Source organism: Microtus pennsylvanicus, chromosome 1 (assembly GCF_037038515.1).
Source record: "Microtus pennsylvanicus isolate mMicPen1 chromosome 1, mMicPen1.hap1, whole genome shotgun sequence".
Lineage (NCBI taxonomy): Eukaryota > Metazoa > Chordata > Mammalia > Rodentia > Cricetidae > Microtus > Microtus pennsylvanicus.
The window spans coordinates 39,346,103-39,359,061 of NC_134579.1; the positions used below are offsets into that span (position 1 = coordinate 39,346,103).

The 12,959-nt window shown below is 40.0% G+C and overlaps 1 protein-coding gene across 2 annotated transcripts in view; it reads left to right on the forward strand.

Annotated features, from left to right (window-relative positions):
* The window catches only part of Adgrg7 (adhesion G protein-coupled receptor G7), a 59,014-nt gene extending 46,439 nt beyond the window's left edge, over window positions 1-12,575 (forward strand). Inside the window, exons 14-16 of one of the 2 annotated variants that reach the window (XM_075955028.1) lie at window positions 3,106-3,261; window positions 5,266-5,422; window positions 11,691-12,575. In XM_075955028.1, coding sequence (XP_075811143.1) covers window positions 3,106-3,261; window positions 5,266-5,422; window positions 11,691-11,924 — 547 coding nt within the window. In that variant the 3' untranslated portion in view covers window positions 11,925-12,575. Of the gene's footprint in view, window positions 1-3,105; window positions 3,274-5,265; window positions 5,423-11,690 lie in introns of those variants that run through there. The other variant, XM_075955037.1, reaches the window with a different exon arrangement.
* The last annotated feature ends 384 nt before the right edge of the window (window positions 12,576-12,959 follow it).

The window sequence follows — 12,959 nt, forward strand, 5'->3', positions numbered from 1 at the left end:
TCCCTCTTCGAACCCTCCCAGAACATTCCTGCCCACCCACCCAACTTAGTGTTCTTGTTCTCTCTCTTTCTCTCAACAAGAAATAAAAACAAAACAAAATAAACAAGAAACACACACAGAACCCACAAACAAGCAGACAAAAAAGACTACAGAAACTGAAAATCAAAGCAAAAAAATGGCCAATAAGAAAAACAAACAAACAAAAAAATCAAAACCAAAGCTCTCAAAAATACCACTGAATTTGTTGACCAACTTTTCCTGGGCATGGGGCCTGCCTGGGGAGTGGCAGTTGATAAACCCACTGAGATTCCGCTAGAGAAAACTGACTTAGTGGCAGCATGCACAAAGCCTGCACAGGTGCAAGCCAGATGGGTTTGCTGGTTAATTTTTCATGCTTAATTAAGAATAAGAGTCTATATGTGTGTCTGTGAATACGCCAGACAGTCCTTTGGACAGCAAGTCATTGTTGTGTGTACAGATACATGGAGAGGCCAGAATAATGCTTTGGATTTGTTGGAGCTGGAGTTATAGAGATTGTATAGTGTAGTGGCTAAAAACCAAACCCAGACATCTGTAAGACTAGCCCTCAACTCCTGAGCCATCTCTCCAGTCCTTGGTGATTTTTATCCATAGCCTGCTGTTGTGTCTGCTACCGCCTCCTTGTCTTTCCTCTGAAAACTGCTCAGAACAATGGTACCACCCAGAATCCTCCTCCACTCAGCAGTCAAACTGTCATTCAGCTCTTTCTTTTTACTTTATCAAGATAGGATCCACAGGCCTTGAAGTTCCAATGGAGCCAAGGATGCTCTAGAACTCCTGCTCTTTCTGCTTCTGTCTCCCAAGGATTAAGAATGCAAGTGTGTGCCATCCTCCTGGTCTTTCTCCTTACTTTTAAACAATCTTCAGGCAGACTGCTTCTTGGACATTTCTTTTATTGCACACCCCTCACAATACAGTAAGCTCCAGAGGATTCCCTACCTTTGCTCAAGTCACGCTCTCATCACTGCACCTGGAGGAACACTTTTTAAACCTAAAGTGCATTGTTTCATGTCTCACCACTTCATCCAGAATGCAAGCAAGGGCCCCCAAAGCCGCAGTATAGTTTGTATCTTTCCAAAAGCTCCATTCACTTACTCAAGTGTTCCAAGCCACACCAACCTCTGTTTCTAAAGCTGCTTCCTCAGGGCCTTTGGACATGATGCAGTCTCTGCTTAGAATACTCTCCCTCCTCATCAGCTTCAGGTTTTTGCTCAAGTAGTATTTTTCTGTTAGATTTTCCCCCAACCACTCTATTAAATTGAAACCCTCCCCTGCGCACACACATACACACACACACACACACACACACACTTTTAGACTCATTGCTCACATTATATTTTATCTCCAATGCTCATCACTACCTGACATATTATCAGTCTTATTTTTTGTTTTATCGGTATCTCTAAACTAAAATATTTACTCACTAAATTATGGAGTTTTTTTTATTTTTACTGTTAAGTCCTTGCTATCTAAAAGACCATTTGGTACATAGTATCTTCTCTCTAAAGGTTTTTAAGTGCATAAATTATTTCAACAATATTATGAGGTGGCCACATCATTTTCAACTTAGATAAGAAATGAAAAGAACAAAATCCATCCAAAATTCTTCATCAAAACAAAGATTGTGATAGACAATCTGTAAAACAAAACAGCACAATGGGCTTAACTTTTGAAAACTCTTTTTGAGTATTAAGACTTTTAAATATCTATCAGGGGACTGGGGAAGCATTTCAGTTTGCTGTGTAAGCATGGGATCGGAGTGCAGGTCCCAAGCTCCTGGGTGGAAAGGCAGATGTGGTGGCGTGTACTTGCAATCTCCATGCCTGGGAAGCTGAGGCAGGTAGATCCCTAAGGCTCATGGGTCAGCCTAACTGATTCAGTCACATGGTTATCCTCTGGCCTCCATAGGCATGTACCTATACATACAAGTGCACACACACACACACACACACACACACACACACACACACCAATAACTAGCAATAAGAAATTCTTTAAGTTGCAGAATATCAAAGTAATAGAGGACTACATACAATGCTAAATTAACAAAGTTTCTTTTTATATTCTCCAATATTCTCCAAGATATGCTAAGTGAGTTCCAGAAGCATTAATTGAATGCTGTCACTTGTTTTAAAAGCATTAAGGAAACTGTGTATTTGCTAGTGTTTGTGTAGCCTAAATCTGTAAGGATACTTGCAAAATTCTGGTGAATTTTGGAGCTGGAAATAAGGTACAGCCATTTGTACCTTTCATATTAGGAGCCAGGATAAGCTACATATCCAAAGGTATAATAATAGTAATAGCTTGCCTAAAGTTAAGTCCCTCATACATGACAGGAGCAGCATCTAATTGCAAGACTGTGGGTTTAGGAGGACACGGATTACGTCCTTTTCCGTGACTGTGATAGACTACCTTTACGAAAATCTGCTTAGGGAAGAAAGGTTTATTTTGCTTTATGTTGCATGGGGAAAGAGTTCATCCTGGCTGAGAAGGCATGGGTGGCTGCAGCAGCAGAGACCACTCTGGAAGACACAGAACAGGGACACACATGGCATTTCTTCCACACACAGGAAGTAGAGAAAGAACAGGAAGTAAAGCCAGGCTATGAAACCTTAAAGCCCACCTCCACTGATTCTCTTCCTCCTGCAAGGCTCGGTCTTCTAAAGTTCCACAACCTTCCTAAACAGTGCCACCGACTGGGAGCCAAGATTCTGGCAACATTTCTGATTCAAATCACACCTCAGTAGAAGAGCTATTACCTAGCATGCCCCAAGACCGGGGTTTCATCTCTCCAGAATGAAAGCAGCAACAAGAAGATTAGCAAATAGCTGAGGTCTGCCTGACTCAGTGACTTACCTGGTGCATATTGACTCATAGGAAATTGTGACAGAGACAACTTTTCTAATGGGCTGAATTATTATTGTAAATGACCTCAGATGTGCAAGACGCCAATGGATATTATTATCAGGGACATCCGTTCAATGAGCGACAATAATGTTAAATAACAAAAGGAATTGACATTGGCTCTTTTCTTGGTCTGTTGGAATAATTTGTTTTCCTCTACAGCTGCTGGCTGGCCATTCCTGAGCGTGATAATTTTGTAAAAAGTCCATTTTTGTGGTCATTCATCATCCCTGTAACCATTATCCTCATCACTAATATTGTTATATTCATCATAATCACGGTCAAAGTGCTGTGGAAGAACAACCAGAACCTGACGAGGTGAGTTTCCCGGTGTGGGAAGCTGTGAGCAAAGACTAACGTAGGTGTAACAGCACAGCACCTCACTGCACCCCAGCAGAGACTAACATAGGTGTAACACAGCACCTCACTGCACCCCAGCAGAGACTAATGTAGGTGTAACACAGCACCTCACTGCACCCCAGCAGAGACTAATGTAGGTGTAACACAGCACCTCACTGCACCCCAGCAGAGACTAATGTAGGTGTAACACAGCACCTCACTGCACCCCAGCAGAGACTAACATAGGTGTAACACAGCACCTCACTGCACCCCAGCAGAGACTAACGTAGGTGTAACACAGCACCTCACTGCACCCCAGCAGAGACTAATGTAGGTGTACAACATCTCACTACATCCCAAAGCCCTGCAAAGGTTTTCAAAGTCTGCACAAGGCATAGGCATGTGGTATTCAAGAGTAATATCCCAATGAACTTTGACAGAGAAACAGGATCTGCTCAACTTCAGCAGTCCAATGTGCCATACAGAATTATATACCATACTTCTGTGTCACATGGGCCCAAGAAATCCAGTGTGGTGTACAGCATTATATACCACACTTCTGTGTCACATGGGCCCAAGTGTAAACTAAACCCTACAATGTCAAGAAAATCCCCCAAATTGAGGAAGCAAAAATTTGAATACTTGACGAAATGAGAAGGCTGTCAGGAGGGAGGGGCTGGCATTTGCCTTTTCAATTTGAGAATCACTGCCAACTGTGATTGAATTACATACATGGTAGCTTCCAAAACTTCAAAATTCATTGCACATATATGAAATTTGGAGATTTCACTTGCAAATGTATTCTGCCTTTTAAAAATATGGAACATTTTGTGACACGGAGACCACATTCCGCGGCTTACCGGGGCCCACCCAGCTGCACATCTCCTTCCTGTTAGTTTTCTAGCCCCAGTAAGTGCCCTTATTGTTATCTCTAATATCTCTTGTTGTACAATAAGAGACCAGCCTGTCTGCAGAGTGAGTTCCATGACAAACCAGAACTATTTCACAGAGAAACCCTGCCTTGAACACCCCCAGCCAAAAAAAGCCCAAGGGAAGGGGTATGGGAGAGAAGTGGAGGGAAAAGTATGACCAGCAAGGAGAGCAAGAGAATAGTTCCCATTTCCCTGAACAAATGAAACATGGGGATCTTATCCAAGGGTCTATACATATTTACATGGGGCAGTGCCAGTTCACAAGGAGGGCCAATTTAAGGTCATAATTTGAAAAGATAGCAGACACATATTTGGGCTATAGTTAGCCCAATGTCTCAGAGCACATATATAGAAGATCAAAAGAATGGACAGAAATAGATCTGTACATAATAGATCTACGACGTCTGTATTTTTGTACTACACAGTTTTTACTGAATGTGAAGAAAAGGATGTTTGTGAGAATGTGCTAACATGGGAGTCTGGTTCTGAAGAGGCCTGCCTTGCTCAGTCACCAACACCGTCAGGGTTCTCAAGAGCAGCAAAAGACGGCAAACTCCACGAGTGATTGCTTTCTAGCCTCTGGCTTGCTCTCCTGGCCATAATAAGTCACATAGTCAAGACCAGATTCTGGTGGTACAGGGGTACAGGTTTCCCATGAGAGGGGGGAATCAGGCTGCTTCTAAATACCTTGTTTTCATATAACCAAAGGCACAAGAAGTTTCCAGGCATCCCAACTTCCTTAACAGAAAGGAACTCTTCACTAGCTGACCTTTTAGTGATAATCAACCAGAATCCCATTCTAAAAAAAATGGTTGCTTCCTCATGAAATTTCCTGTGCAGTACTAAAGGAATGATTTGCCTGAGCTTTGAAGTGGGCATTAAAGTATTTTAAGACAGACAGTCAAGTCACATTTTGTCAGGGTGATGTGAGGTATGACAGGGCATTGTTAAGTGAACAAGGTATATAGGTAGCGCTAAACACCGGCAGTGAGGGCATTAGTCAGCAAAAGCCTAATCATCCATGTTCTCTTTCTCATTTTCTTTCATGTAGCACAAAAAAAGTTTCATCCCTAAAGAAGGTTCTTAGCACGTTGTCTATTGCCGTTGTTTTTGGAGTCACCTGGATTTTTGCATATGCTATGCTAATCAATGATGATAACATCAGGATTGTTTTCAGCTACATTTTCTGTCTTTTCAACACCACTCAGGTATGTTATGGATGGTCCGAAAGTAGCAGAACTCATGGCACACGATACATAGTATCGTCCTGGATCCGTGTTTCCTTCCTGTAAACCTCTCTGAAGATTGTTGCTTAGTTACCTTTTATTTGTAGATCTTGGGAGAAGAACAAAAGCTTTCTGTGTTCTTTTCTGGCCTGGAGGTCACAGAGTAAACTCTCCATAGGGTTGGCGCACAATTCCTCTTCTCTGAGTAAAAAAAAAAAAAAATACTACATAAGGCAGAACATGTCCTTTCCTTTCTTCTATGCAACGAGTTTACTTTGGTTGGAATGGGCAATGGTCGACATTCCTTGAGCTTGGAACTCTGCGGGTTTACCGAAGTTTTCTTTTTCTTTTTTTTAGTATTTATTTATTATGTATACAATATTCTGTCTGCGTGTATGCCTGTAAGCCAGAAGAGGGTACCAGATCTCATTACAGATGGTTGTGAGCCACCATGTGGTTGCTGGGAATTGAACTCAGGACCTTTGGAAGAGCAGGCGATGCTCTTAACTGCCGAGCCATCTCTCCAGCCCCCGAAGTTTTCTTTTCCTTTTTTTTTTAAAAAAAAAAATGTGTTAAGATTAGATTTAGGCACAGGATTTGAGCTATCTTCTCTGTAAATTTTAAATTGCATTTATTAGTAGTAGTATGGGGGCATGCATGCTGTTGAATATATGTGTGAAGAAGTCAGAGGGCAGCTTGCAAAAGCCAGTTCTCCCCTTCTTCCATGTGGGTCCGTGACTAGAGCTTGGATCTTCACACTTGCTGGCAGGTGCCTTGCCCTTGAGTCATTTCACAGGCCCAGAAGCAAAATATTCACCTTGGAAAGAAAATCCTTCCTATTCTGTAGTCGCTGGGTACGAAGATTTAAAATGCCATTAAAGTTGAAGACCACAGGCTCAATGGGGCTCTTCTGTCCTTACCAGTATTGTCTGGCTCCTTCACCTGTGTAGTGAAGAGAACTAAAAGTCTCCACCAAGGACTTGGAGTCTATGTGTTCCCTCGTTTTCCATTTTGTCAGTTTTTGCTTCATTCATTTTAAGTGAAGACTTAACAGTCATCCTCATGTTATACATTCGTGATTATTATATTTTCTAGAGGAATTAGACCTTTTATTACTTATACTAAGATATCCTTTTATTTCTGATAATATCTTTTGCCATAATGTACCCTTTATCTATTACCTAGTCTTGTCACATAAACTGGTTATATGATCACTTGTGTGTGCAAGTGTGTGTGTGTGTGTGTGTGTGTGTGTGTGTGTGTGTGTGTGAGCATGTTTGCTATGAACCTCTGTATCTCTAAATTTTAAGTCTCTATTATGCAGGCTTCAAATACATAAGCATTACCTTCTTGTCTATTGTGACAGTCTCCAGCAGTTTATCAGAGAGGGTAGCTTATTTGGATCTAATGTACTAACTGATATAGGTTGCCATTTTACGATCTGTCTTCTGTGGTCATTTGTTTTTATCCCCTGATCCTTTTTTCCTCCCCCACTTTTAAGTATGATTTATTATCGTTATGACTCCACTTTAATTCACATTCCAGTAATGAGATTTTGCAATTGGAGACAAGTTCATGGATGCAGTATACATTCAGAACTTTCATAAGGAACTTAAGGCCATTATTTTACAATACCCAGTAAAATCTAAGAGTCTCATGACAATAGAAGTCTGTTTGCTACCCTCTCTAACCTTGTGTAGAGGGGACACGTGGCAATTTACTTATGTCCTACATGTATATTCATAATAAACCCCAAAAAGAAATGTTATTTTTCTCTTAAATAGACATACACATTTTAAGTAATTAGGAGGAAAAACTTATATTTGGTCATATATCAACCATATCTAGGACCCTTCCTTCCTCTCTGAAGATCTAAACATCATATGCTATCATTTGTCTTCAGCCTAAAGATATTTCTTAATATTTCTTGTAATTTATGGCTTTCGGTGACCAAGTATTTTCTTTGAACTGAAAAACGTTCATTTTGTTCTCATTATTGAAGGATTTTTTTTTATTTATGAAACTAGGTTGACAGAGGCCCTTTTTTTCTTTTTTCTTTTCTTATTGCTTTTTAGAAAAGCAATTTCACACACTGATACATTTCCTAATGGGATGTCCTCAACCATTTGTACTGTTCTACTGAACACAAATGGGTTATTTTTCTCTGCTTGGGTCGGGGCTCTCTCTCTCTGTTTTAATGTTCAGTAGTTTAACTGTGGTATGAAAATGGTTCTTAACTTCCTTTGCACATACTTTTCTCGGGGTTGCTGAACTAGTAAAACCTTTTATGGTTTTCGCCATTATTTTTTCCTGTCCTGCTTTCTTCTCCTCCTTCTGATAATCCAGTTGCCTTGATATTAGGTCACTGGATGCTGTTCCACAGGTCACAGTGAGCTGTCCATCTCTCTCTCTTTGCTGATCGTTACGCTAGCAAACTTTAGGTTCTTATCTTAAAACTCACTCGGTTTGCTGTGGCTGTCTCTATCCTGTCGGTGCGTTTGGTTGCTGATGTTACATTTACTCAGTTTAAACGCTTTGTTCTGATTTATTCTCTTAAATTCTGCTTTCCCACACTATAACCACATCTCTGACGCACCCTACAGGAATAGTATCTCCAAAGATCATCTGCTAAATCCAATGCCTGGGTTGGTCGCTTCAGCCACTCTACTCCTTGCTGGTTTTCCTTAGGGCGGGTCACGTTTTACTGTCTTTGTAGTATTTTGATTGCTTCTTGCATATTGTAAGCAGTGTAGTAGAGCAAATCCACATTTCGTTATATCCCTGTCAAGAACAGGCTCGGCAAATAATACACTTGGACTGAAACTAAAACGGTCTTTCTTACAGGTTTCATCTCGTTTATCTAAGTGTATCGATGCTGTTTTCCCTTAGTTTGTGTGTGAGTATGTCTGAATGTGTACGTGTGCATGTGCCCCTGCGTGCAGAGGCCAGAAGAGGACCTTGGATGTTATGCACTACCATGCTCCACCTTATTCCTTTTGATTTCGGGGCTGGGCTGGTGACCAGCATGTCTCGGGATCACTTTCTCTCCCTCCCACTGGGGTTACTGGCACACGTGTGGCCACGCCTAGCTTTCATGTTGGTGCTGTGAACCACACTCAGGTCCTCACACTGGAACAGCAAGCACCCATACCCACCGACCACCTCCCCAACCCTTTGTTTTATTTTTAAGCTTGTTTCTTAACATTTTGTGCCCACATATTTTGATAGTCTGGATAATTTTCTCATGGCTTTTCATTTTGTTAAAAAAATAACTTTTAACTATTTAACAACAGCTTGAATTTTTCAGGCAAATGGCTAGAGTCAGAAAACATCATTTTGAGTGGAGTAACCCAGACCCAGAAAGACAATTATCACATGTACTCACTCATAAGTGGTTTTTTAAACATAAAGCAAAGAAAACCAGCCCACAAATCACAATCCAAGAGAACCTAAAATACAATGAGGACCCTAAGAGAGACAGACATAGATCTAATCTCCATGGGAAGTAGAAAAATACAAGATCTCCTGAGTAAATTGGGAGCATGCGGACCTTGGGAGAGGGTTGAAGGGGAGGGGAGAGGTAGGGAGAGGAGCAGAGAAAAATGTAGAGCTCAATCAAAATAATAATAATAAAGGAAAAAAGAAAAAATAGTTGAGAAAACTAATTAGCTGTAGTAGCATAGGCCCATAGTCTTAACACTTTGGATGTTGAGGACAGCCTGGGCTACATAATGAGACCTTGTCATAGAAACAAAGAGGCTGATTGGATAGTTCGGCAAGTAAAATGTGCCTGCCCAAACTGAATGACCTGAGTGCAATCCCTGGACCCACGTGGTGGACAGAACTGACTCCCCGAAGGTTGTCCTCTGGTCGCCACACATGCAACATGGTGTGCGCGCACCCACACAGTCACAATACATACATAAAGTTTTGTCTGCATGAAAGAGCCTAAGATATTAGTCCTATTCTATCATCTTTGTTACACACATCACCATAATCTCCTTGCTTTTATATATTGGGCCACATGGATTAGCACTTTTACATATACCTTTCTCTAATTATTTGGACCATTTTAATTATAGTTCTAAAGTCTATTAATACAATCCTTGTTTGTTAATGATGACTAGAAGATTCAACTTTCAGTTTTCAGAGTAAAACAGTATGTGCTGATCCCTGCATCCCTTTAAAAGTAGTGTGTACGAGAGCAAATTCTTTTTGCAAAGCTGGGAATCTGACTCAGGGCCTCTCACTTGCTAGGCAAGCACAGTGATGCTGAGCTGACCTGAGGAAAAGAATACTGTTAACATCGGGTAATTGTTTATTGACTCCTAATTTTATTGGCACACTTTAAAATTTTCCATGCAATTAACATCGACAGCAATACTTTCTCCTAATAAATATTAATTACTTAAATTATATTTGATATTTGTGTTAACTGAATTTTATTATACATAACTCTCCATTTTAAATATTTCCATGGTATCTTATCAGATTATCCTATTTGACTTTTTGTTTTAATTAATGACATCAATGATAGTATTTTTTGATTAATCATTTTAGTAGATTGTTAATTGAAGAGTTTCCTAGGTGGTAATTTCTCTTTAGATATAGCACATGAACTATAGATTTGTTTGAAATCTAATTATTGACGATCTTCCCCCCTTTGGAATTCCATAGTTAATAAATTACATGCTTATAGAAAAAAGTCTGAGCTGATGCAAAATTAATTAACTTTCACCATTGTTATTCTACTTCCTTTAAACAATAATTTTGAATATATCTTAATTTTTTATTTATTTATTTGTTATGTATACAATATTTTGTCTGCGTGTATGCCTGCAGGCCAGAAGAGGGCACCAGACCCCATTACAGATGGCTGTGAGCCATCATGTGGTTGCTGGGAAATGAACTCAGGACCTTTGGAAGAACAGGCAATGCTCTTAACTTCTGAGCCATCTCTCCAGCCCCCTGAATATATTTTAGACTATTTGAAGTTTCAAAATACTGCAAACTACCTAAATACCCATCACCAACCTTTAGTACTAATAATGCCTTCAGGATTTTTAAAAAATTATTCTGTGAGTGTTTCACCTGTGCCTATATCTGTGCACCAAACACATGCCTGGTGTCCATGGAGGTCAGAAGAGGGTGTTGAATCCCCTGGAACTGGAATTATAGATGGTTGTGATCCATGATGTGGGTGTTGGAAATCAAACCCAGATCGTCTGGAAAGCGGTGAATTCTGTTAACTGCTGACCCATCTTTCTAGTCCAAAAGTAATAATTTTCTGTAATCTAGATGCACAAGTAAACTTAGGAAAAACACTACAATTTTCATACATTCTTTATTCAGTGTTCCCCAGTGACAACATTCTGTCTAATACAGTACATTGTCAAAATCAAGGAATGGGCATTGATGCAATATTATCAGCTAGGTTACAAATAGTATTAGAAAGGCTTTTTAGAGCCTATAATATTCTAGGTAGTACTATTCTGTTACTGTTACAAGTGAGAGACACCACCATACATTGGATAAGGAAGGAAGATTGAAATGACAACTGTAGTAATTCAGTTCCAAGCACTAATAAGAGTGGATGGATAATCTTGGGCAAACTGCTTATTTAATCTGAATTTTAGTTTTCATATCCATAAATTGGGGATAGTGTGTCTTAGTTTATAGTGCTTGTATGAGAATTAAATGAGAAGAATCAAATGATGAGAAGTATCTGAAGTCAATTTGGTAAATGACAAATTAAAGACATGTAGAAAACACTATCCAGCCTTTTCTGGTTTCATTTCCTATGACTGTCTCATCTCCTTACGTAAAACACAGAAAAGCGATGACTGGAGGGTTTTTAATTTGCGTTGTCAAGGGATTACTAAGTCTATAAAATTCCAGCTATGTTACTAAATACCCAGGAAATGGAATCCCAGAATGTTAGAACAGAAGAACACAGGGTATCCCCCGGCAACCCTTACACTTTTAGGAACTGAAGGCTGTCAAGATGAGGGAAAGAGCAGACATGCACAGTAGAAATGGCAAGCCAGGGCAGGAACTCTGGTGTTCTGAGTATGCATTGGGGCAGCACTGTACATATGAGAAGGACGTGCACATGACCAGCAACGTGGAGCAGTTATACCTCCCCGTGCTGGGAGAGGGAAATAGTATCTCCATTCTGTGATGCGGAAGTCTGTACTGTACTGTCTACTGCTCTGTGCTGTCCAATATGAAACTTTTCTTCTCTCTTCAGGGACTACAAATCTTCATCCTCTACACTGTCCGAACCAAAGTATTTCAGAGTGAAGCATCCAAGGTGTTGAAGTCTCTGTCATCTTCCGTTGACAGAGTGAAGCCATCGGCTTCGTGGATCCCGCTGAGACTGCGTGTGAGGATGTACAATATGCTCAGGTCCATACCATCCCTGAATGAACGATTTCGGCTCCTGGAGCCATCTGTAGTGTCCGAGGAAACATCATTATCTTGAGAGTGACCAAACAAAGTCAAGTGCCTAATAAGACTGTTCCCTATGATGGTCTTTCTGTCCAACTCCTGAGAATTGTGCCCGTTTATGTCATTCTCTACTTCTCCTAGAATGTCTTCCTAAAGACAGGTTAAAATTTGCTGTTTCTTATCACAGGAATAGTGGATTTGGTAGGGGTTTTTTGTGGTTTTCACTAGCCTATTACGTGACTCAAGTCAAGAATCCCACACAGTATTCAAAATGACCATTGTTATGTCATTGGGTCTGCATGACACACTTTGATAGTCATGTAGAACTTAAAACAAATTCCTTCCCAACTTATTAAAAAAGACATGAAGAAAAATTACCTTCTAGAACAAAATGGCTACTGATAAATACAGGGAGTTGTTTGTATACATTATACTTTTGCAGATGACGAGTTTTGCAACCAGTTTTACATATAGGAAAGTATTTTTTGTTTAAAAAATTTGTTTTGTGGGCTGGAGAGATGGCTCAGAGGTTAGGAGCATTGGCTATGCTTCCAGAGGTCCTGTTCAATTCCCAGCAACCACATGGTGGCTCACAACCATTTGTAGTGAGATCTGATGCCCTCTTCTGGTATAAAGGCGTGCATGTAGATAGAGCTCTGGTATACATAAAATAAATAAATCTTAAAAAAATTGTTTTGTGATCAGAGTAATCAGTTCTGTAAGAAATGGTTAGAGATACTGTTCAGGAGACTCTAAGCCTCAGCCTCTAATTATTTACTGCACATACATACACACACCTTTTTAATGTGTGTATATATATGTGTGTGTGTGTGTGTGTGTGTGTGTGTGTGTGTGTGTGTGTGTGTATATATATATCATATATGCCATTACTGATGAAGTGACATAGGGACTGAGAGAATGGAAAAATGTAGAACATAGATTAGCATAGATACTCAGATCAACAATTAATAAATGGGACCTCCTAAAAATGAAGTTTCTGTAAGGCAAAGAACACTGTCAATAAGACAAAATGACAGCCTACAGAATGGGAAAAGATCTTCACCTACAC